The sequence below is a fragment of the Vipera berus genome (assembly GCF_964194415.1).
Source record: "Vipera berus genome assembly, chromosome: 2".
NCBI lineage: Eukaryota > Metazoa > Chordata > Lepidosauria > Squamata > Viperidae > Vipera > Vipera berus.
Window position 1 is genome coordinate 254,828,534 of NC_138203.1, and position 27,194 is coordinate 254,855,727.

Consider the following 27,194-nt stretch of genomic DNA (forward strand, 5'->3'; position numbering starts at 1 on the left):
GTGATATGATAGCAGTCTTCCAAGGATTTGAGGGACTGTCACAGAAAAGAGAGGGTCGACCTATTCTCCAAAGCACCTGAGGGCAGGACAAGAAGTAACAGGTGGAAGATCATTAAAGAAAAAGCCAGCCTAGAACTAAGGAGAAATTTCGTGTCAGTGAGAACAATTAATCTGTGGAATGGTTGGCCTTCAGATGTTGTGAATGCTCCATCACTGGATGTTGTCAAGAAGACACTGGAGAGCCATTTGTCCGGAATGATATAGGATCTCCTACTTGAATAGGGGATGGACTTGAAGACCTTCAAGGTCCTTTCCAACACTATTATAGCAATAGCATTTAGACTTATATACTGCTTCATCGTTCTTTACTGCCCCTCTCTAAATGATTTACAGAGTCAGCATATGGGCCTCAACAATCTGGGTCTTCATTTTACTGAATGATGGAAGGCTGAGTCAGCCTTGAGCCTTTTAGAATCAAACTCTTGACAGTGGGCAGAATTAGCCTGCAATACCGCATTCTAACCACTGCACCACCACGACTCTTATTATTCTATGTTTTATATTCTAGAAGCAGCAGCAGCAGCAGCAGCAGCAGTAGTAGTAGTAGTAGTAGTAGTAGTAGTAGTAGTAGCAGCAGCAGCAGCAGCAGCAGCATGCATGCATTACATTCTGAGGTTAATTCCAGCAGGTAAGATAAGCATCTGGAGAGCCATTGCCACTCAAAGCAGATTGCCTGATGAATACTCCACCAAAGGTTGGAATCAATAGGATTACTTAACTAGGGCCATATCCTAGTATACTCCATTTCAGCAACTTCTAGAATCCTCTCTGGTCTTCCACAGAATTTTTTACTGGCATTGCTGAAAATTAGCAGAAAGTCTTTCTGCTATTCTGAGTCAAGAAGGACGACAAAAGCTATTGACTGAAAGGCTAGATAACTGATAAGAAGGATAGCCGTAGAGATATTCCTGAAAACTCTGCCATCTCATCTTTACAGCTCAGCCATGATTTGTTTAACAGGAGGCTCGTCTACTGTACCTTCAAAGGAGCTGGGAAAAAGGAAAGTCCTGACTAGTGCAATATATTTAGGATCATCACTCAGTCCACTGATGGGACTTAGTAAGGGGGAGATCTATGTATATAGCCTTGAGTCCCTGAATGAAAAGTGGATTAAATCAAGTACATAAACACATTCACAATCACCAGAAATTACTGGCTCCTACACTAGGACTTCCTGGGGGCATGGTGGCCTAAGATGCTGGACTTGTCAACCGGAAGATCAGCAGTTTGAGATCCAAGTAATGCATATAGGGTGAACTCCCGTTCTTGCTCCAGCTCCTGCCAACCTAGCAGTTCAAAAGCTTGCAAATGAGAGTAGATAAACAGGTACCACGAAGGTAACAGTGCCTCGGCATATAGTCATGCTGGCCACATGACACAGAAGCATCTTCAGCTGGCTCCCTCAGCTAAGAAATGGAGATGAGCATTGCCCCCTAGTGTTGGACATGAGTGGGCAGGGGAAACTTTTACCCTTTTACACTAAGAAGAACTGCATAGTCCAGGGGTAGGCAACCTCGGCTCTTTTATGACTCATGGACTTCAACTCCCAGAATTCCTGAGTCAGCTATGCTGACTCAGGAATTTTGGGAGTTGAAGTCCATGAGTCATAAAAGAGCCGAGGTTGCCTACCCCTGGCATAGTCCTTCCTGCCCAATTCAAGATCCCCTCTTAGGCCAGCCAAGTTCTTCCTTAGTTGCCAGAAAGTTTTATAACCAACATGCTCATCCATGATCTATACTTTTGTATCCCCTCTCAAATTCTTTTAATATGTGAAGAAATTTAGATATGCCATCCTTAAGATAGTTTTTTAAAAAAGCTCAAAGATACCCTTCTCATTCATGAGGATAGATGTGAGGTTTAACTGAGCTCCCAGCACTAAGTAACACTAGAAGAGCTCATACCAGCGATTAAATCCTATTATTACAATCCTGGGACTGACTTCCTTCAGAGATTCCTTCCAGCTTCTGGCTACTTTTGCCATAAACCTATATGTCCAAAAAGATATTCCAATGAATGTCTTTAGGAAATGTTTCTTTGTAGACAATTTTGCAGATCAACAAAAGATTAGTGCATCATACAATGAGATATTGGCAAAGAAGCACCAAATTCTCAAATTAGGGAGCTCACAAATTAGGAATCACTACCCACAGGATGGTTGCAAAACATTTTAAAACCTAATCCGGCCTACAAGGATAAAACAGGAGCCAAGTCACTTTGGATAGTGAGATGAGCAGCATATACATTTAATAAATAAATACTAAATAAATAAGTAAATAAAAGATGTCAAAACTCTATCAGGCTTTGTTCCTTGCTTGGCCTGTACAAGCTTGCAGTAGCAACTCTAGTACCACAAATTAGAAAATCCCCAGATTAAAATTTAATTTAATCATTCAAATAGTATATTTATTTCTTGCATGACCACTGAGATATTTATTTATTTATTTATTGCTACAAAACTCCATGTAGCATTTGAAGAAATCGTGGTATTCACTGGGGTACCTTTTGTGTGGTGCTATCCAAACTTGTGGTTTAAATGCAAAGCCGTTGAAGAATAAATATATTTGGGGTTTTTATTTTTTTATTTTTTTGTACACATTTAGAGTGAAGCAGAGAGACCTTTTTTTCAAGAAAAAGGATTGCATTTCATTCTAAAAGCAGGTTTGGAAGCCCTGGAGAAACACCCTGTGTTTCTGTTCTTTGGCAGCTTGTTTTCAAACAAGCTGTCTCTTTCCAAATTCTTAAGTGGTTTCAAAGGGTGTTTTAACGTTGCCAGTAAGGCCCTTTCTCCTTGCTCTTGCTGCATACAGATGGTGCACAAGAATGTCTTTGACAATATTTTAAAGCCACTGTGAATAACCATTCTTGTGACATGAATAAAGCAATGGCTTGTTTGCTGAACAGCTGAGGCTACAGTGTTCTTTGCGGGGCCAAGAGGAGAGGGGGGAAAAAGAGAGAAGAAAAGGCTACCATTAGGTAAATGGCAAGTACACTCCCACTGTCTGGAAGTGACATCATCTCCTTTGAAACGGTGCCCTAGAAATCGGGTTTTCGGGAAAGAGCACCCAACCAAATGGTAGACACGTTAGTGTTACAGAATGATTAGTGTTTAATCCCCCAAAGAAGCACAGTCGTTACAGCAAGATGGAGAAGTGAATGGTAGAACACTTATTGCACAGCTTGCAAGGAAATGGATTTAAAGCTTTGTCTGGGTTTTATCTAGCCTGAGTTTTAATGCCACTGAGAACAGTATGAAGGGAAATGGGGGGGGGGTTGAAAGGGAGAGGGCTGTGAAAAGAGAATGTGAGAGAGGCAGAAGACAAAGAAATAAAGAAAAGTAGGGAGGCAGAAGGTGCCCAAGAAAATAACATTTAGGGATATTTTTTTTAAAAAAAACAACTCTGGGATGCCAAAAACAACAGACTATTGGGTTTTTTAACCTGTGTCCATGAGAATATTCTCACCATGAGCTGCCAAAAATAAAATCTAAACAGTGAAAAAGTGAATAATAAATCATAACTGATAATTAAATATTTTTTGTAATACTTTAAAGGAACGGCGTACTATGCCACAGATCCTTCTGAAGATGTTTTGCAGAGAAAAAATTAAGCTGGTAAGATTGGGATATGTATACAAGCTGTTTTGTCGGCCATCAAGGCAAGAAAGAACAGGGTTCAAACTGTTACTGAATATTTAGGCCAATGTAGGGAACAACAGAGGGACGTGGTGGCTCAGTGGGTTAGGACGCTGAGCTTGTCGATCAGAAGGTCGGCAGTTTGGCAGGTCGAATCCCGAGTGCCGCGTAACAGAGTGAGCGCCTGTTACTCATCCCAGCTTCTGCCAACCTAGCAGTTCGAAAGCACGTAAAAATGCAAGTAGAAAAATAGGGACCATTATGGTGGGAAGGTAACAGCGTTCCGTGCGCCTCTGGCATCTAGTCATGCCGGCCACATGACCACGGAGATGTCCTCAGACAAGCGCTGGCTCTTCAGCTTTGAAATGGAAATGAGCACCGGCCCCTAGAGTTGGAAACGACTAGCACTCATGTGCAGGGGAACCTTTACCTTTATCTTAGGGAACAACAGTCTTGGAGCCCAATTTGGCCTTCCTTTTCCCTTATTTTCCCCTTTAGGAGAGGGCATGCTTGACATCTGAAAAGGTCGGCAACCCAGCTCTATTCACCGAGACACACAAAATTCTAGATAATTGAGCGAAGGATTGAAAGGTACATAGGCTAGGGCCATTCAAAGAATCGATGAATTATCTTCCCTGAAAGTGTTCACAGACCACTTCTATGTTGTATTGGCTAAGACCATAGATACCACAAGCCATTCTTTACTGTTCTGAAACTAAATCATATATATAGTCAGGTTAAGATGAAATGCTTGAAAAAAATGTCTGTTTCACTATTCGGGAGCCAGCTTCTCAGATACAGCTAAATGGTTCTAGCAAAGATGCGATCCATCCAAATCATCTTTGCACCTTTCAGAGTCCTGATGGGGCAAAATGTAGACCTTAAAAATATTTGAGGGGTTCAAGGCATTTTAACTGAGCCATTATCCTTGCAGATATTTGAGGAAACCACTTTAATTCTTTACAATTCCTGAAACCTGCACTCTAACTGAGGCTTCTTCCAAGACTTTGCCCTCTTTGGCTCTGGGTGGGGTTGCGTTACACCAAAGAGACCCAGTGTACAATCTGGGGGTCCTCCTGCTTAACGAGCAGGTGGCAGTTGTGGCTAGAAGAGCCTTTGCCCAGCCTTGTCTGGTGTTCTTCTCTTGCCCTCAATCTTTCTCAGTAGCCAGGTTTAAGGCATAGTAAAGACAACAATATTTAGATGAAGCCTGCAAAGTGTATTTGATACAATTTATATTGAAACTGTGTATCAGTTCAGCCTTTTAGATATGTGGATGTTAACTCTCCAAATTTTACAGTCACTATTAGCATTGCAAAAAAAGAAGAAATAAATTCCACATATTTTAGATAGGAGAAAGCTTTCAAACTCATACAGGCTTCTTTTTGAAGATGCCACAAATGGAATTAGTTTTGCACTTCAAAAGTATCACAATATGGTGAAGCTATTACACTAGGGTTATATCATAATGCTTTAGAATAATGAAAGAAAATTGTGGAAAGGGATACATGATATAATAGAAGACTATATCTATTCAAACAAACAGTACAATTCCACCATTCAAATCATTTTTGTTCACCTCTTTAGCATAAATGACTGAATCCATATAATATGCAGTGATTTCAAATTCATCAAAACATCCGCAACTATTGCAAAAACATCTGACCATTTTCATTTTTTTTCTTGGTCATTTTCAGCGGTTTTTCTGTACTGTTTTTATTTCTGCAAGATTCTGCAATGCCCTTTTAACCAGGGACCTCTCCTCTTTTAATCTGTAATAGTTCATATTTAAAAAACAAAAAACAAATCAAACACACAGAATTTTATACAAAGGGACTTACCTTTAAAGATTCCCATACAGGAAACTGGACAAGAGAAAAAGGAATCTGTAGTTCAAGAAAGAAAAAGAAAAATGAGATGCATGATTAAGTTGGATACAGTTAGCTAACTAAATTAGGAAAAAATATTCATTCAATGGAACTGTGGCTTCTTAAAATGATAAATCTCAGAGTATTATATTATACACAAGGCTGAACCTTTGACTTATTGTCAAGTATTATAGCCAGGGTGGGCTCCGAGAGTCAGAACTGGCACTACCAAGTATGGTGAACTTTAAGGACTTAAAGCCTGGAAAAATAATACAGAGAATAGCCTAGAAGGTACACGCAGAAACTTATTGCCAAAGAGCTGCCTGCTCAGCTTTGCAGCTCAGTCGAGACATTTAACTGAAGACTCAGCTATTTACACAAGGAAGCTCAGTTCAATACTGACCACTGGAAACAGAGCTCTCTAACTCATCAATAATCCCTTGGGAACTCAAACTATCAATGCAAGTAACCATATCTCCAAAGGGTTGCCATCTATCCTTTGCAAACAGTCCTACGCTGAAAAAAAGCCTAAACACTGCTGTTCCACTTGTTTTCAACACAAATGAATAAATATTTAGAACAAGAGACTGGTTGTAACCATTTTTCGGCTAACGAGACATATCAAACAGAAAGCCAGAACTTTGAAGTCCGTTCTTGTTAGGACACCTTAAGGCAGAAGTCCCTAACCTTTTGGGCACTAGGGACTGGTTACGTGGAGAGAGGTTTTTTCCGCGGAGCAGAGGGGGCGTGGTTTTGTGTGCTGCCTGCATCCTGCAGATGGGGCTTTGCTTGTTTGTGCGGACCAGTTGCTGGCATGCCACGGCCCAGTATTAGTCGACAGATCGAGGGTTGGGGACCCCTGCCTTAAAGCACAGAAACAGATTTCCTCTCCACACATATATATGCTGATCTAAGAGGAAAAGACTTCCCAACTAAAGGGAGGTTTTGCTCTATCCTTAGTGCAAGGAGTAATTTTAATTTATTTTTATGTAATGTATTCTGAAATGGTATAGGGTTTCCTGCCTTAGCATGGGGTTGGACTAGATGACCTCCAAGGTACCATCCAACTTCTTCTTCTTCTTCTTCTTCTTCTTCTTCTTCTTCTTCTTCTTCTTCTTCTTCTTATTATTATTATTATTATTATTATTATTATTATTATTATTATTATTATTATTATTATTATTATTCATATATTTATACCCCACCTTTATTATTTTCACAAATAACTCAAGATGGTGAACATATCCAGCACACCTTCCTCCTCCTATTATCTGCACAGCAACAACCCTGTGATGTGATTTGGACTGAGAAAGGGGGACTGGCCCAAGGTCATCCAGATGGCTTTCATAGCTAATGTTGTGATTCCATGTCAGCCTGTGCTCCCAGCAGTTGAGTCTGATGGATCTGAGGAGGAGGAGGGGTTTGGAGAGGGAGGCTCTGATGCATTACAGGACTCTCAGTCAGAGGAAGAGCCACTCCCCTCCAATCGTGTTCTTTATGAGGCTCAGCTGTGTGAGGAGGAGGATTCGGGCTCTGAGGCTTCACAGATGAATCTATTTAGAGACGCTCGAAGTAGAAGGCAGTTTAGCAGAGCAGACCAGAGAAAGTCTATGAGGCAACTCAGTGAAAGGAGGAGAAGGCATTGAGAAGCCACGCCTTGGGGCTGCTAATAAAAGGGGAAGGTGTGGGCGGTGCTGGTTGCTGAAGGCAACCGTTCGTAGAACTCCAAAGGAAATCCTGGTCTGTTTATGTTCTTGCTGATCTTCTTGTTTGACTCTTGTTTGCTGTTTGAACCATTTATTTTGCTAAGGAAAATATTCTGCTGCTTTTTGTTTTAAGGACTAATTATTTTGAACTGTATATAAATAAAAAGGTTGGGTTTTTTCCCAGCCTATTGATTTAAAAAGAAAAGGGGTTGTCCCTAACACGCAAATAGGGACGGTCATGGGCTGGAACAGAACAGCTAAGGAGGGACTTGAACTCAGTGCCTCTTGCTTTTTAGCCTGGTACCTTAACCACTAGGCCAGTTAACTTATAGACAAGTCCTGAAATTTCTCCAATGAGCACTCATACAGTTGTTACAGTTACAACAAATGCACACAGTCATTTATTCCCTTTTGCTAAAGGTATATGATGATCCTTGGCAGCCCACTCATTAGCTGGGACGCCAAGAGATAAAGGACAGCTAGTTTCCAGAAACTACAAGCTACTACAAGCCCAAGTTCTGTGATGAATTCTCATTTCTAATCCTAAAAATTCATCATGAATGTGGTCGGAACCCTGAGAAGGTGCAGGTAGTCCTCAGTTTACAAGAATTTGTTTAGCAACTGCTTAAAGGCACTGGAAAAAAGTAACCTACTATTAGTCCTCGCACTTATGACCATCACAGCATCCCTACAGTCACATGATCAAAATTTACGCACTAGGCAACAAGCATGTTATTTACGACGGTTGCAGCATCCTGGGCTCATCTGATTGCTGTTTACAACCTTTCCCAGTCAGCTTCTGACAATAGGGGAAGCTAGATTCATTTAAGAATCACACAATTCACTTAACAACTGAAGTGATTTGCTTATCAACCATTGCCAAAAGGATCATGAAATCAGGTCTGTCTCACTTAACAACACCTTGCTTAACAACAGAAATTCTGGTCCCAGTTGTAATCATAAGTTGAGGACTACCTGAATCTTTTTAAATCACATGTTGACCACTGGATGACATCGCCAGGGCTCGTTGCCTTGGAAGAGTGAGGAAGATTCTCAGGGATGACTCACACCGTGGACGGTATCTCTTTACTCTCCTACCATCCGGTAGGAGATATAGGAATATAGCCAGCCGTACCAACAGGCTGAAAAATAGCTTTTATCCATGGGCTGTTAGGCTTTTAAATGGGACATAATCTTATGCAGAATTGACTTGGGAGGCTGGTGTGTGGTGTAGTTGGTTCACATGGTGTGGTAGGATGGAGGGTTTGTTGTCACTGTGTGTTGGGGGGAGAGAGCACGGGGGGGGGGAGGCTCAGCTAATCTCAATGTACACATGTTGTACTTTGACAATAAAGGTTTATTATTATTTATTATTATGTTGATCTATTGAAATCCCTTTAGGAGAAACACTCTTGCTTTCTGAATCAAAAAACACATCCTTTCCTATCCCTCACTACTTCCTGACTTTCTTAACGTTCAAGTTTCTGGTATCCACTGAATGAAAGCAACAAAACAACAGCAACAGTAAAGAAACTAGCAAAGCAGCACAGAATCCATGAGCAGATAGATGGATCTAAAAACAGCTACTAATAGATACTGTAGCTGCAAGATTTTTTGATAGAAAAAACTGATCGTGAGAATCCATTTTTAAGGCTGTAACGCTAAACTGGGTTGCCAGTTTTATCATGCAGCCGAACTTTTCATCTCTGAAATGTTGGTGGAATATATCAGATCCTTTCAGATTTTATTTATGGATATTTTTTTTCACAAGAAGCTGCATGTTCAACAAAAATGTCAATCCTGAGAGACAATTGTGTATTTATTATATTATATGTACGTGACTGCAAACAGGAAACCTACTTACCATGTTTCCCTGAAAATAAGACCGGGTCTTATATTAATTTTTGCTCCAAAAGTCACACGAGGGCTTATTTTCCAGTTAGGTCTTATTTTCGGTGAAATACAGAACTAAATGTGTCTGTCTTACAATCTTAACTGGGGCTTATTTGGGGAGTAGGACTTATATTACGAGCATCCTGAAGAATCATGCTAGGGCTTATTTTCCGGTTGGGTCTTATTTTTGGAGAAACAGGGTACATCAGTCTGAATTCAACAAGCATGCTTAATTTTACAATGCAATGTAGCCATGTCACTGTACTGTATATTTTATATATATATTTATATTTATTAGATTTTTATACCGCCCTTCTTCCGAAGGACTCAGGGCGGTGTACAGGGCAATAAATATCAAAATACGAAATACAAAAGTTAAAAAACATTAAAAAATTATGCCCGATGTAGTACATTAGTTAAAATCCATGTTAAAACCCCCGACCCCAAACCCATCAGTCCAGGCCGGCTTGTTCAAGATCACGTCGGAAGGAGCGAAGGTCGGGGGCCATCTGGAGCTCAACCAGTAAGCGGTTCCACAGGTCTGGTGCGCTCACAGAGAACGCCCTCCCCCTGGGGGCCACCAGTCGACATTCTCTGATCGGTGGCATCCTGAGGAGGCCCTCTCTGTGGGAGCGCACTGGACGGAGGGAGGTTGACGCCGGCAGCAGGTGTTGCCGTAGGTAATCCGGACCCATGCCATGTAGGGCTTTATAGGTCATCACCAGCAGTAGTAGTGTATTCATTGCTTTTCATGTTATTTGAACATGCCTACAAACTGTTTTTACAAAAGCTATATTGCTTAAAAGCTACAATTTTTCAAATGTAAAATATTATTACAGGATGACTGTCAACCTCAGCTTCGTTTGAGCTTATGTCACAACTAGCTATCCTATGAAATCTATACAGGTATTTATTTATTTATTTATTTATTTATTTATTTATTTATTTATTTATTTATTTGATTTGATTTGATTTGTATACCGCCCTTCTCCCTAAGGACTCAGGGCGGTGAACAGTGACATAAATATCAAAAGCACAAATACTGATATTGAAAACAAATTAAACCCTAATGCCCAAATGCAGAAGATAAGTTACCTTAAAACAATAATTATTGTTGGCATATATTAAGGAAGACTGAAGATGAGAATGCAGCAAGCTATTCGTAATGACATGTAATTTAATGTAATACTAAAATATATTTGAGAATTCTGAGACAAATTGTTTACCCTTTAAAATTACGAAGATGACATATATTTGGACATAACAGCAGAGAAACAGATGTAACCATTTAACATTAATCTAATGTATTCACTCAAAAAAAAAAACCCTTCACCATTTGTTATCTGTTCACATCACCATCTGTCTCCTCAGTTTCAATTTCCAAAAATGGAAACTCAGCATAATACAATCCACGTGCATTGCAATTTTAATACTTCCCTGTTTAAAAAGTTGAGGAAATGGGCATTTCTGCTATACTATTTTCACAAGTTTATTATGTTGTGGGGCGCATTATACAGAAATCCATCGGGTGCAATTCAAAGGATCCACCTACTTCTGAATGTCTGCCTCTTGAAATCTTCATTGCAATCTAGCTAGACAATGGGATCCTATCCTGAAGATGTTAAAGCCATTTACTGAATTGCTTTGCACAAGATACTATGGTATTCTTAAGTAGCTTTGAGAGGGCAGGGTGAAATCCACCCCATGGCTACCAAATAAGGCTTGCTTGATTCCTTTGCCTCTGGTGCCCATCCATGCTCCCCCAACAAACACTGGTTTTAGAGATAAGCACTGAGGTTCAATCCCTGTGCAAATGGGGATCTTATGAAGCAGCATGAGTACCTTTGTGCAAGTTTAGATTTGCACATATGTCATCTCTTTTACAGGAGATACTGGCTGCCAGTCTGCTTCCAGGTACAATTCAAGGTGCAGGTTAAATGGGATTAAAAATAAAAAAAATAAAAAAAATCTTTAAAGCCCCACATGGTTTAGGGCCACGCTATTTGAAGGATGGCCTCTCCCCTATTATATCCACCCGGGCCAGCAGGATGAGAAGGCAGGATATTGTTACCAGTTCCATCGATTATGGACTGTCATCTGGCGGGATCACGAAAAAAGCCCTTTTCACTGGTGTCTCCTTCTACATGGAACAACATTCCCCCTGAGGTATGGTTGGGCCTCACCCTGAAGGCCCTAAATATGTGGGTTTTATCAGTGGAGATAGAGCCAATCAAGGGGCTGATTTGATTGTGTTGTTGCTGCCATTGGTGATAGGGTGGGTTTTTTTATGGGTCTTTATTAGGCAGTGGATTTTTAAATGTTGTAAGCCACCCAGAATCCACCTATATAGCCAGGTTATTGAAATTTGTTTAATAAATAAACATTTCCACAATTTTTTCTTCTTTTTCCATCTTCTTTTCTTCTCTCCACTCCATTATTGATTTGCTACAGAAGAGTCCCAGTTAATTTCTGGTTTTTTAGGTTTTTGCAATAATGTAGTTCATGCTTCACACTTTTACATAATTAGGAAAGCTACTCCAGGTTTTTGTTCATCAATTTATTTTATTAGCCATACAAGAACAGTCATATTATGATTGCTCAGGTGTATTTAGCTACATAAAACAATTTAGTTTTGCTGTTCAGTCAAACCTTGAAACTCCAACCCAACCTGAGGTGATGGAACTAAACACAGTCCCTAAAAACTTTCAAAGGCTTCCAGAGGTTATCTCCCATAATTACAATTTTTAATGATGCAGACATGCAAAATAATTATATATTAGGTCTGTGCAAAACAGTGAAGTGGTGTGCTCAGCCCAATGTAATATATGACAGAAGATTAATTCCTTTAACTATATCTATGTTAATATAAATGAGCTGGAATTTAATTTATGCACTGATTCTCACTACTTTTTGAAATGCAACCACTACATGTCATTCAAAGGACTAAAGGTAAAATCCTGGTTCAGAAATTACAGTATGAAATGTAGAATAAATGAGGCACAATGAAATGAATAAATTCAGACCCCACTTTTAAATTGGATAACCAAGAGGGCCTATTACAATTTAATGAAAAGTCTGCTCTTAGATAATAACTAATGGGATGCATATTTAACCTCTCAATTCATATTGCTTCGAGCTCTTCATAAAATAATACTGTTATAAGTCATTTACTTCAAAATCAGCCCAAATTTGAATATATATGAAGACTGCATTCACTTTCTGATATGTCAAAATAGCCAAAGATACTAGTGTGTTCATGGCAGATGAGGTATATAACAGGTGTGTGCAACTCCTTCAACAAAGTGTGTCTTTTCTTCAGACTGAGCAGCCACACAATTCTAGGAAAACAACATGACTGAAGGACTTGCAGTAGAGAATATTTGTAGCTCAGGGTTGAACTATGCGGTTCTTGGTGCCCTTTGGTTGTTTTCTTGCAGACGTTTCATTACCCAACTAGGTAACATCAACAGGTAATGAAACATCTGCAAGGAAACAACCAAGCTCCCAGAGCACCAAGGACCCTATAGCTGAGTGTCCCAGATGCCTCAAACAAGCTTTTTGCCTTTGAATTTCAAGTGCTGAACAGCCCTAATAAAGATCAAAATGCTTTTGCATAGGATTTTGTTCTACCTTGTGCAAAAACAATAGACTCATTAAAAATACTCTGCAGTCTACTGCAGCTTTCCCCAACTTGGCATCCTGCATAAATTGGGGTTTCTACTCTCAAAATTTCCAACAGGTCTAAAATACTAAATTGAGAAACTTTGCTTGAAAAGAATACACAGAAGGATTTCTTCCACTGAGATTGGGAAACAGAAAGTTTTCTGCAGAAAGCAAGTATGAATAAAACTGGAATAAACTAGGATTTGGGTTATTATTTTCCACAATGAAAACCCTCCATGTCACCACAAAAGGCTCTGTTTCTATGACCATTCCTCCCCCATCTTTTTCAATACCCGCAGAGTTAAAGATTAAGGTCTGGTTCATCATATTGCAGCTAATGATTAATAAATGAAGCTACACCATTCCTCCACCGGGCAAAACTCAGTTTGATAGGCACCTGCTAAAGGAAATTTGTTATCTGGATTGGCAGGAAATAGCATAGAGAAGAAATCAATGTCACTGCTGCACACGGAGCTGACAGACTGAAATCTCATAGGAAATTTGGCATCACAAATGAGGAAGAATTTCCCTTGTGGCAGTAAAGGTTAAACATGGTTCTTATTTATCAGGGCCATGAAACTCAAGTGCTGTGATTAAGTTTCTTCTAATCCCCAATTTCAGGTAGCAAAGCCCAGCTCATTTTACAGCAAAAAGGTATAATATATTTATGAGGGGATTCATGCTCGCTACCTTGTTGCTGAACGGCAATTAGCTGGATGATTGCCTTGTCCTATTGAAGCAAATGCAACATTGCTGTCTTTGGCTAAATAAGTGCCACAGAAATGCAACATTCAACAGCTTCCTTTCAATTATTAATGTTCTATTGTTTTTGTTTTAATTTTCTAATCATTGCAGCTTTCAATATAAGCTTGAAATACATCTGAGAAAAAGGGTTGGGCTTTTCTGAGCTGACTTTGGCTCCATTCCATAGACATGTCTACATGGATTGCTTAGTAATAAGAAGGCAATGAGCTGTCATTGCCCTCATCAAATGCACAGAATGGGACATCTTGATGCAGCCAACATGGCATGGCCAACTTGTGGCCAACTCACCGCGGGACAGCTCGCTGTAGGACAATTCAACAATTCAATTAAGGTATTTAAAATAATTTTTAAAGATATTTTAATTGTTGTCATTCACATTTCATTTTGTCCCTCCTTTTGCATCCTTTCTTTAACAATTCTGTTCCATCATTTCTTCGATATTAGTGTAACTCTTGTCCCACAGCAAATTGCCCCGTGGTGAGTTGGCTGTGGCAGCTCATCCTGTAGCGAGTTGACTGTGGCAGGTTGACTGTGATGAGTTGGTCATGATGAATTGGCCACAGTGAGTACCTTAGACCCTCAAATGCAATCTAGGGGTGATACTACTTAGCTTTTCAACATTAGCCAACTTAGATTAGCCAAGTACTCCCATATAGTTGAGCATTTTTTATTTATTTGTTTGTCCAGGATGTGGCTTGGATATCTTCTTAAACTTCCTTGGAGCAAACTAAACAAAAGATATGGTAGTCCTCGATTTACAACATTCATTTAGTGACCATTTGAAGTTACAGCAGCACTGAAAAAAGTAACTTATGACCATTTTTCACACTTATGACCACAGCAGCATCCCTATGGTCACATGATCAAAATTCAGATACTTGGCAACTGACTCCTATTTATGACGTTTACAGTGTCCCAAGTTCATGTGATCCCCTTTTGAGACCTTCTGACAAGCAAAGTCAATGGGGAAGCCAGATTCACTTAACAACCATGTTACTAACTTAACAATTGTCAGTTAACAACTGTGGCAAGAAAAGTTGTACAATGGGACAAAACAATTCACTTAACTGTCTTGCTCAGCAACAGAAATTTTGGGCTGAAGAGCGGTCGTTAAGTCAAGCACTACCTGTATTATGTAACCCAGAGAATTGTCAATCTTCTGTTAACCAGGTTTCTTGACTCTAATGTGCTCCTTTTCTCCTCCACCAACCTGCTTAATTACTACCTTCTCTTCAAGGAAAGAAAAGGTTCTCCTCCTGGGCAAGCGGTCAAGTGTGTGTTCTTTTATCTCTTCCAATTTACAAGGCAGAAAATTTTATTCCAGAAAATTTAATTTCCTTGTTTCCACTTTCCAGTGCCTGCCAGTTTTTTTGTTCTTTTCTTTTTTTAAACAGTGACTCATAGCTATCAAGTAAAGATTGTTGACTCAGGTAAATTCTTGGGCTTTTGAGGTAGTTCTCAACTTAGGATCAGTTGCTTAATGATCATTTTTTATTATGACCAACCTGAAAAAGGAGGGTTTTGACCTAGATTCAAAGTTTCGACACCCAGGTCCTTCTGCAGTCATGTGACTAAACTTTGAGTGCTTGGCAACATGACTGCATTTATGACAGGTTTGGCAAAAAAAATGGCCCTAACTTCCATTTTCAGCAAACGTGCATGCCATAGCAAACCCATTGGTTCACTTAATGACTATGATTTTCATTTAAAGACTATTGTGTTTGCTTAATAAATGGTGAAAAAAAGTCTTAAAATGAGGTTGGTCATGTGGCTTATCCATTTTATGATTATTATGACATATAACAGTAATGGGCAGGGTCCATTACGATTGTATGTCAAGGACTACCTGTACAATGCTAGCTACACATGTATTCAACATATATGTGCCTATGTCTATGGAGGAAAGGCAGGCAAGGATATGTCTGTAGGCACCAATGTGTGTTTATGGACACTTACTTCTGCAATCCCTTCTCACAGGGTTTCTTGTCCCACTTCAGTAAATATTTGAAGTAATCCTTTAATTAAAAGCAAATAAGATACAAATTGACATGTTGTCAAGCACCAACCTCTAACATCACTTGCCTTTTTTAAATAAAATGTCTCTTGGGCTCATACATGTAACAATGAGAAGAAAATCTAAGAAAAATATTTTAGAAAATAAAATATTTTCCTAGAGGGGGAAAAATTACTAGAAATGTGCAACTCTGTCCAAGAAAATAGGAAACAAAGAACTCTGCCTCAGTGGCAGCCATTTTAGCAGAGGTCCTAAAATGACATCAGGCCTGAAAGGTTTGTGTATTATTAACAATAGTATGAATAATGTCATACCCTACTGAAAATGTTTACATTCCTATTTTTGGCAAGAAAAAAAATGAATGTTTGGCCTAACCTGTTGATTATTTTCCTTTCCTTTTCTTTCTTTTTGTACATATATACTGTGATCAGATGTTGGGTCAATTTGATTATCAGAGAGAGATCCCCTCACTTGGAACATTTGCTTACAGGTGAAACTCGAAAAATTAGAATATCGTGCAAAAGTTCGTTTATTTCAGTAATAAAACTTAAAAGGGGAAACTAATATATGAGATAGACTCATTACCTGCAAAGCAAGATAGTTCAAGCCGTGATTTGTCATAACTGTGATGATTATGGCATACAGCTCATGAAAACCCCAAATCCACAATCTCAGTAAATTAGAATATTGTGAAAAGGTGCAATATTCTAGGCTCAAAGTGTCCCACTCTAATCAGCTAATTAAGCCATAACACCTGCAAAGGGTTCCTGAGCCTTTAAATGGTCTCTCAGGCTGGTTCAGTAGGAATCACAATCATGGGGAAGACTGCTGACCTGACAGTTGTGCAGAAAACCATCATTGACACCCTCCATAAGGAGGGAAAGCCTCAAAGGTAATTGCAAAAGAAGTTGGATGTTCCCAAAGTGCTGTATCAAAGCACATTAATAGAAAGTTATGTGGAAGGGGAAAGTGTGGAAGAAAAAGGTGCACAAGCAGCAGGGATGACTGCAGCCTGGAGAGGATTGTCAGGAAAAGGCCATTCAAAAGTCTTGGGGACTTTCACAAGGAGTGGACTGAGGCTGGAGTCAGTGCATCAAGAGCCACCACACAGAGACGGATCCTGGACATGGGCTTCAAATGTCGTATTCCTCTTGTCAAGCCGCTCCTGAACAACAAACAACGTCAGAAGTGTCTTATCTGGGCTAAAGAAAAACTGACCTGGTCTGTTGCTCAGTGGTCCAAAGTCCTGTTTTCTGATGAGAGCAACTTTTGCATCTCATTTGGAAACCAAGGACCCAGAGTCTGGAGGAAGAATGGAGAGGCACACACTGCAAGATGCTTGAAGTCCAGTGTGAAGTTTCCACAGTCTGTGTTGATTTGGGGAGCCATGTCATCTGCTGGTGTTGGTCCACTGTGCTTCATTAAGTCCAGGGTCAACGCAGCCGTCTACCAAGAGATTTTGGAGCACTTCATGCTTCCTTCCGCAGATGAGCTTTATGGGGATGCTGATTTCATTTTCCAGCAGGACTTGGCACCTGCCCATACTGCCAAAAGCACCAAAACCTGGTTCAATGACCGTGGGATTACTGTGCTTGATTGGCCAGCAAACTCACCTGACCTGAACCCCATAGAGAATCTATGGGGCATTGCCAAGAGAAAGATGAGAGACATGAGACCGAACAATGCAGAAGAGCTGAAGGCCGCTGTTGAAGCATCCTGGTCTTCCATAACACCTCAGCAGTGTCACAGGCTGATAGCTTCCATGCCACGCCGCATTGAGGCAGTAATTGCTGCAAAAGGGGCCCAAACCAAGTACTGAGTACATACGCATGTTTATACTTTTCAAAGGTCCGATATTGTTCTATGTACACTCCTTGTTTTATTGATTGCATGTAATATTCTAATATTCTAATTTTCTGAGATTGTGGATTTGGGGTTTTCATGAGCTGTAAGCCATAATCATCACAATTATGACAAATCACGGCTTGAACTATCTTGCTTTGCATGTAATGAGTCTATCTCACATATTAGTTTCCCCTTTTAAGTTGCATTACTGAAATAAATGAACTTTTGCACGGTATTCTAATTTTTCGAGTTTCACCTGTACAGTAAATTGGGATGGGAAAGTTTATAACTATTTGTAGACCCATTATGTAAAGGGGAGGAGAATTTATTAGTTTTTCTTGTTCTGTTTTCCCCCTCAGCATCCAGCCAGGATGCATTCTATATGTTTAATGTTAAATTTGTATGATATTTGGGTTATTTTTTCTTTTTTATACACATTTATTTTCTTTTTTGTTATTGTTATTAATGTTAGATCAGGGGTCTTCAAATGTGGCCCTTTTATAATTTGTGGACTTCAACTCCCAGAATTCTTCAGCCAGTGTGCCTGGCTGAGGAATTCTGGGAGTTGAAGTCCACAAGTCATAAAAGGGCCAAGTTTGAAGACTCCTGTGTTAGATTTCTGTTTTTCTGTTTTGTATTTTATTTTTGTTGATAAAACTAATACTATGAAATAGAAAAAATGAATTGATTTAACACAAGTTTTGATGCTTCAGTATAGTGCCTTAGTTCCAACTGTCTCCTGTCGGGCAAAAGTCAGATAGTCTTGATGTCACCAAGGAATTAAACTAAGAACTTTCCCCACTGTGGTGGCCTCCAGATACGTCAGACTGCAACTCCCACAATCCCCTGCTACCCTCTCCTAGTCAATCATATATTAACTAACCTCTAATTTGAATATTGCTCATATTGGTTGTGCATACTGGATCTTTCAGATTCCAATGGCAAATTTTGCAGAGTACATATCCTGCATGTAAAGGACTAGCTCCAACCCGAAACATTACTATGTTCATAGCATAAAATCAGATTAGTTATACTTTTGCCAAGAGAAACATATTTGCAATAGACTCTTTGGGGAAATGGGAAGGACAAAGGTGATCTGGCCATTTCATAAACAACGGAAATCAAGAGGACATAATGACTTAGCTATGAATTTATTTAAATTATTTGTCCCTTGCTTTCCAAAATAACACAACTCCCAAGTGGCTTATAAGAAAAAAATAATTGTAAATAAATTCACATATAAAAAAAGTAATTGGTCATTTGGGAGGGAAGAGAGGGGAGAAGAAAATGAAGGACACATAGAATTAGAACTTTTCCTCCAAAAGACGAAAAAACCCCCACTTTGCATATCTAACCTTTTACTTATATTTCCAACAGTGGCTAAATCTGATGCCATTGCTAATAGAACCATTCCTCTGGTCATAGCCAATTAAGTTATTTTTCTCCTTGAGGCTAAAATGCTGTGGTATCCTCCATCTCATCAGAGCAAACTGACATCTGAATAATACTTCAACACCATCAGTAAGACAACATCTTTTGTCACATCTTAGGGCAGCAGTATAGTTTAGGAGGAGAATGCTTGTTGTGGAGCACAACAGCATTGGTTCAACAATCGCTCTGTTCTTAGTGCCTCTGTTGCCCAAAGCAACCACATTATTCTATATAATGATATAGTCAAAGTTGTTCATAGTCTTGTTTGTTAGTGGCTCTCATTAATTCTACTTCTGTTCCAAGGTGTTGCTGTCACGAACAGAATATTTATAGCCAGCGTTTTCTGAATAGCTTTTCTACAAGCAAATGGTCATCCCATTATGTCAGACTGCAAATATATGAGAGGAATCTGATCGAGAGATATATATTGGGCTCTTTCCAGGTTGACTCACATACAAAAAAGAACGGTAGCCCTCAAATTATACTCTTTAGTGACTGTTCAAAGTTACAACAACACCGGAAAAAGTGATTTAAGATCATTTCTCACACTTATGACCACTGCAGCATCACCATGGTCACATGATTAAAATTCAGAGGATTATACTCTCATATTTATGACAGTATGTGATCACCTTTTGCTATTTAATTTTGCTACTAATTTAACAACTGCACTAATTCACCAAACACCAGTGACAAAAAAGGTCATAAAATCGAGCAAAACTCGCTTAGCAACAGACATTTTGGGCTCAATTCTGGTCATAAGTTGAGGACAATCTGTATAGAATTTCCTGCCTGAGCAGGGGGTTGGACTAGAAGACCTCCAAGGTGCCTTCCAAGTCTGTTATTCTGCATTCTCGCAAACTTAACACTGAATTAAATTAAATCCTTCTACAAAATATTTCAATGCTTTAATGAGTAATATTTTTAAACTTGCAGAGATCATTCTGAACCATCTGGAGATTCTACAGAATCATATCTAAGCTCTAGAGGGCAATTTCAGAACAACTATTCCAGGAAATATATTAATGCACTCATAGTAAAGCAGTACTGTGGGATCAGTTGTTATGCTTTTGTTTTCACCCGCACTAAATGCAAAAGAATGCTGGTATGAAAGTGTGGCTCAGTGGGTTAGGACGCTGAGCTTGTCGATCAGATGGTCGGCAGTTTGGTGGGTCGAATCCCGAGTGCCGCGTAACAGAGTGAGCGCCTGTTACTCGTCCCAGCTTCTGCCAACCTAGCAGTTCGAAAGCACGTAAAAATGCAAGTAGAAAAATAGGGACCACTCCGGTGGGAAGGTAACAGCGTTCCGTGCGCCTTTGGCGTCTAGTCATGCCGGCCACATGACCACGGAGACGTCCTCGGACAAGCGCTGGCTCTTCGGCTTTGAAACGGAGATGAGCACCGGCCCCTAGAGTTGGAAACGACTAGCACGCATGTGCGGGGGAACCGTTACCTTTACCTTTATGAAAGTGAAAGTGTTGATTGGAGCCCTAGAAAGTTTGCATCCAGGTAGATTGACCAAGATTTACCAATGAACAAACTATCCAACAAAATATAGAAAGCAATTTGGTTTCTCACATGCTTTATTTTCCTAACAAAAACACAAGGCATTTCTCTCACCACTGAAATATAAATATGGAGGCAAAAGATTGCTTTATAGTCACAGCAAATATTAAATCAAAATAACTAGATGTTATTCAAAGGCAACACTCACTCTTGAAAATGATTCTTTTTTTCCCTTCTCTGTGAGAGAGTACAAGAAAACTGTAATTATTGGATGACATAACAGAAATAAAGACTCTGAGGCACTGGTGATGTTATTCTGTTTGGTAATAAAATGTCTACAAGAAAACTGCCAAGCTCAGAGACAACCAAGGGCCCCACAGAAAGAATGACCATGGTTTTCCTACTCTCCAGCCTCACTGCAAACATTCACCTTTTAGTTCTGCTCAGCCATTGCCCATTTTTAACAAAAAAGGGCTAAAATGCAGTAGAGAATCAGCAAAAAGGAGTCCTGAGTTCTCTCAACCTGCTCACATCCCTTGCTTGAAAGCCTGAATGTCTTTGAAGATTAGATCACTCACAGGACTTGGGTGAAGCAGGTTCACTCCTACTGCTTACTTAAGGAATTTCAACTCTTTAATGTCTTTATTGATATGGTGACTTTTTTCTTCTCTGTTTCATTGTTGCTGTCCTCCTCTCCATCCAATTTAGCACTCTCTTTCTTTTCTTCCTTTTCACTGTCATGACCCTTCTCTTCATGTTTTCTCTATAAAATTCTTTAGCTCTTTCTTTCTTTCTTCTTTTGCACTCTCAGGTGGAAGGAGGGGATGGGAGGTGTATGTGTGCCTGTGATCACTGTATATAGAAAATGGGGTAAGAATAATGTTATACATAGGATGTCTTATTTTACAGGGAAGTACATTCCGTTGACAAGGTTTCATTTATTTCTCTCTTCTTGTTTTGGTCCTATTTACCCCTTGTCCTCCTTTTGGGGGAATGTAGTTTGTTGTATGTGAGTGCCACTGTATCATGTTACATATCTACATTTAGGCAGGAAAAATCAAATGCACAGGTATAGTATAGGTGGTACCTTGCTCAATAGTAGTAACTGTGAGAGGGATCTCGGAGTCTTAGTAGACAATCACTTCAATATGAGCCAGCAGTGTGCTGCAGCTGCCAAAAAAGCCAACACAGTGCTAGGCTGCATTAACAGAGGGATAGAATCAAGATCACGTGAAGTACTAATACCACTTTACAATGTTTTGGTAAGGCCACACCTGGAATACTGCATCCAGTTTTGGTCACCACGATGTAAAAAAGATGTCGAGACTCTAGAAAGGGTACAGAGAAGAGCAACCAAGATGATTAGGGGGCTGGAGGCTAAAACATATAGGGAACGGTTGCTGGAATTGGGTATGTGTAGTTTAAGGAAGAGAAGGGTGAGGGGTGACATGATAGCAGTGTTCCAATATCTCAGGGGCTGCCACAAAGAAGAGGGAGTCAAGCTATTCTCCAAAGCACCTGAAAGCAGGACAAGAAGCAACGGATGGAAACTAGTCAAGGAGAGAAGCAACCTAGAACTAAGGAGAAACTTCCTGACAGTTAGAACAATTAACCAGTGGAACAACCTGCCTCCAGAGGTGGTGAATGCTCCAACACTGGAGGTTTTTAAGAAGAGACTGGACAGCCATTTGCCTGAAATGGTATAGGGTTTCCTGCCTGAGCAGGGGGTTGGACTAGATGACCACCAAGGTCCCTTCCAACTTCATATATTATTATTATTATTATTATTATTATTATTATTATTATTATTATTATTATTATTATTATTATTATTATTATTATTATTATTATTATTATTATTATTATTATTATTATCATGTCATGTTACACAGGTTACGTGTTAGAAGGAAATCTCCAATCCCCAATCAGCCACCAACCTTCTGGGCTTCTGGAAGACTTGGTTCTGCCAACTGGCATGGGGGGATCTAAGAGTGGCAGGCAACACTGGGGGTGGTTGGAAGCTTAAGCTGCCTTCCCCCCCCCAACTTTTTAACTCTTAACCTTTGTCATTCTTAACTCTTTAACTCTTTTTATTGTTTTTTTAACTGTCTCTTTTTTTTAATAAAATGCCCACAGTCAGTAAGGTAAGATGGATGGTGTAGAAATTTGATAAATAAACCTCAGATGAAATCAACTGGAAAAGTTGGGCATGGATTTGTAATTTTTGTTCCTGTGAACCCCTCCTACCTGGGGGGAGGGCAATAGTCATTTTAAAATTGGGAGTCAACTTCCTTTTGGATAAATGAGGTGTCTCAACACTTTTTCTTTTTCTAGTTTCACTACAGCATTTAGTCCAACCACTTTCCAAAGTAACAAAGGCCAACGGATACACAAACCAGGCCTCCCGGAGTTCTAGTTACCCCAGGCAATCCACTTCATTCATGACACTGAATTCTAAACCCAATTGCTTTTCAAAAATAGAGACCAATAAAGGAAAAAGGAGCCCACATAACAAACCACTACTGATTAACCACAATTCACTAGATTAGCCATTCATCTCATTTTATGCATCTCAAACAATAACGCCAGGGATGAGATAAAGGAGTAGTTAGTTGCCATGGAAGTTGAAAATCAGTACCATTATTAGAGAGCTGGCTGAAAAATGCTAGGAGTGGTAACTTTTTGCTGCAAAGCGTATAACCATCATGTGCTTAAGCAATTTTTTTAACAAACAAACTGACTTGTACATATAAAGAAATGTTTAGTTACACTGTGATTTGAAGGAAAATAAGAAAGCATGTTCCAAAATATTTGATGAATGGTCATATGGATTTTTTTTTCAATTTGTGGATAAAGGGGATAAATAGATGTATTATTATCATTAAACTGAGTCATACCAGTCATGACCAGAACTTTCTGTGGAGCCCAAGGATTTGATAGAAACGTGGTGCAAATATTTCAGAATTTTTCATTTTTATTAAATAATCAGACATCTAGTTTGCATACCCCATCCAAGGTATTTTCTTTTAACGGACACTTAGAAAACTTCACTCTATTACTCCCTTTTTTGTGTCCACTTTCAGCTAAGAGACATTAAACTACCGTGTATCTGAACTTTCTTCTCCCTACTTAATATTATGTAGCAGGAGTTTTTTTAAACAATTCATAATGTGGACTAAGACAGAAATGCTATTTCTACTTCTATACGCTGCATGCTTTCTAATTAATGACTGGTTTCAGATACATGAACAGCAAGTGGAAACCAAGCTCAACTTTGGTTGACGTGATAGTTACGTTTCTGCCTCATCCAGGAAGCTTTAGTGATTGCAAGTCATGCACTGATCACCATATAACTAGACTACTTCAATGTACTCTAAATAGGGCAGGCTTTGAAGAAAACACCTGGATTAGAATGCAACAACCAAGCTACTGGTAGAGAAGCTGTGGAAATTCTCCAACTGCTATGGAACCAATATTACTTTTTATTAATATGGTACTGCATAAATCTCATTGATGATTGGGCTGAGACTTGGAGGGGAAAGAGCTCAACCATCCTTTGATATTTTTTGACCACAGTATCCTTCTGGGACGCGGTGGATCAGTGGGTTAGGACACTGAGCTTGTCGATCGGAAGGTTGGCAGTTTGGCGGGTCGAATCCCGAGTGCCGCATAACAGAGTGAGCGCCTGTTACTCGTCCCAGCTTCTGCCAACCTAGCAGTTCGAAAGCATGTAAAAATGCAAGTAGAAAAATAGGGACCACTATGGTGGGAAGGTAACAGCGTGCCGTGCGCCTTTGGCGTCTAGTCATGCCAGCCACATGACCACAGAGATGTCCTTGGACAAGCGCTGGCTCTTTGGCTTTGAAACAGAGATGAGCACTGGCCCCTAGAGTTGGAAACGACTAGCATGCATGTGCGGGGGAAACTTTACCTTTACCTTTACCTTTACCTATCCTTCTGGACCATTTGAAAGGATTGGGAATTGGAGGTACTATTTTATGGTGGCTCAATCAGGATCAGGAACCTGAATGGGGAGAACAAGCTTAGACTAAATCCAGGAAAACAAAGTGTCTATTAATTAAGAAGCCTACTGATTCCAGGAATATAAAAACTGATTCTCAATGGGACTGTCCTCTCATAACTTGGGATTCTTTCGGAACTCATACTGCTGCAATAGTTATCTTCAAACTCTTCAAAGATGAAGGATGTTATCAAGAGGGGCTTTGCCCAGTCTTAGCTGGTATACCAGCTGAAGGTTTACCTGGAACAGGCTTCACTAAGGACAGCCACTTGTGATTTATCATCTCATGGCTACATTACTATAATTCTCTCTGCATATAGGGCTTCCCTTGAAGACGACCTGAAAAGTTCAACTGGTTCAAAATGCAATGACCTGTGCTTTGTAGGCCGGACCTGTACTGTCAAGTGACACTACTGCCGTGGGAATTGCATTGGCTATTGTTGCATTTTCGAGCATAATTTGGATCAGTGAGGGAACTTTAAGGTGGTTCCCCTCTTCTGGAACAGCTAATTCTCCCAAAATCAAAGAAGGCCTCTCTAATGAAAGCTAGTAACATTTGAATTTTTCCTAAGGCCTTTGGAGATTGTCTATGTTGAGTCACTAATACAATTTGAGCAACTCTACTCCATTACATGTCCATCTCCTTCAGTATGAACTCTGGCATGTTCACAGACTTCTATGAGACATTCATGGTTGACATTCATTTAGTGCTCATCCTAGACTATGAGAAAAATCCTCCTATAGTAAAAAAAAAAAAAGGAATGACAGAAATCCAATGCAATTTGTTCTCCTTAGCTGCAATTCCCCACAAATCGTAAATTTCTTTACAAAAAAAAATAAAGTTGTTTTGACACCATCTTCACATAATACCCGTAAAGGGGAAAATGGAGGCCCCAATAGGGAGACAAAGATACAAAGCCTGCTTTCTTTAGGAGGTCATTCAAAGACTGACAAAAATCGATTAGATTCACCACAAGCTTTTTTTTTTTACAACTTCACCACAATTAAAGCAATTAAAATGTCTTGCACCAGAAAAGACTTTTCTTGCTGCTGCAGCAGCAGCTTTTTGGGGGTGGTTTGCAAACCGATTGCATTCTGTGATTATTTTCCTAAAGAAATCACTGAAACAGAAAATCATCACGCCCTGCCAAGCATTTCTATTTACACCTGAAATATGTTAAAACAACACTGAAAATGTGTTTCCCACATGTGCATAACTTTCTGCCAGGAAAAGGCTGGCTGGCTCCATCAACTCCCCTATAATCTTCACAGAAAACAGACACTGCAGTACCAGCTCTTTGGCTTAAACTTATACGACTATACTGATTATTCAGCAGAGCTGACAAATATGGAATTACTTCCAGACAGAAATCAATTATTGCAGAATGTTTTACATATTAATATTGTCAAGTCTCTATCAGCCGCATATACTTTTATTCCACAATAATAATAATAATATTCATAATAATAAACCACAGCTGCCAGTTCTTTAGCTGGTGTCAGCCTTCATATGCATCAAGTTCCCAAGAATTTAGGATGTCGTAATACATTGGTATAGTACAGTATATATGCAGATTCAAGCAATGTGGCCTCTTGATGGAAATTTTGTCAATGCACAGATTTTTTAAGCGCTGTCCAAGATTTCTGGGCATGGCACCCATGTGACAATAACAACTGGGAAGCTGGTTTATGCCATAATCATTCAGTTTTCAGATCCCGATACTTTCTTAACTTTTTCAATTCTTTGCCTTTTACTCCATGATATTCTGATATTGCCACATCAATTATCTACACTTTTTTATTTTCAAACACAATTAAATGTGTGTTAAGAGTTGAAATTTTATGAGTTTGTATTTGAAAATCCCACAACCTGCTCATTTTTTTACTTCTTTTTCAATTGTATGTTCCCAACAATTTTTCATCACAAGCTCATAATTTTTAGATGTTAAGTGTAAATCATTTTGGCAACAGTTTATAATAAGTTTGTGCAATCTTCTTGCACGATCTGAGCATATGATCTATTGTTTCTTCTGTGTCTTTGCAGTCTGCATTTTGAATTATTTATTTTTTAGCTCTGACCTTGATTGCATTAGTTCAAATAGCGTACTCTTGAGCAATGACAATAAAGCCTTCAGTTTCTTTTTTTTAATGTTCCAATTTTAAGTCACAGTCAGGTTTTATTTTTATCCACTTTCCCCTCAGTCTTTATAGGAATTGACCATGTAATGCTTTTCCTTGCCAGTATTCTTATTTTTATTACATTATTTTGATATTCATGTTTTGGTTCCTGCCCATTTAGTAAGTTCCAGTTTTTAACTTGCATCAATGCTTGTTTTGTACTTCTTTTGTATAATCAGCCAATGCATGTTTTTCTTCTTCAACAGTTCGACTTAAAGCAAATCTTTGGAGAAAATCACAAAACATAAAAACCTGCAAATAGAAGTTGAATGACAGTGGCATAAGAAAGCAAATATAGTACCAATAGTGTAAGATAATTTGAATGCAATCACAAAACAACTGGAGCACCAGCTGAACATCATTGGTACAGATAAAATCAACACCAGCCAATTACAAAAGAAAGCTTTACTTGGAACAGCTTAAATCCTGCGACAATACAAACTTAACAAACATCCCAGGACCTTTGGAAGGACCAATAGGTGAAATGAATGCCAAATACAGTCTGAACATCTGGCTAACTATGCAGCCAATGACATTAATATAATTCATTTCATGGCAACAAATGTTCCAGGTTTTACAGTTTTATTGTTCATATTAATTCAACCTCTTTTTA

The 27,194-nt window shown here is 39.2% G+C and overlaps 1 protein-coding gene across 2 annotated transcripts in view; it reads right to left on the reverse strand.

The window, feature by feature from the left end:
- SLC25A26 (solute carrier family 25 member 26) overlaps nucleotides 1-27,194 on the reverse strand; it is a 150,739-nt gene that overhangs the window by 32,195 nt on the left and 91,350 nt on the right. For both annotated transcript variants that reach the window (XM_081315923.1, XM_081315924.1), the window contains exon 6: nucleotides 5,533-5,577. In XM_081315923.1, the coding sequence (XP_081172049.1) occupies nucleotides 5,533-5,577 (45 nt within the window). The remainder of the gene's footprint in view (nucleotides 1-5,532; nucleotides 5,578-27,194) is intronic.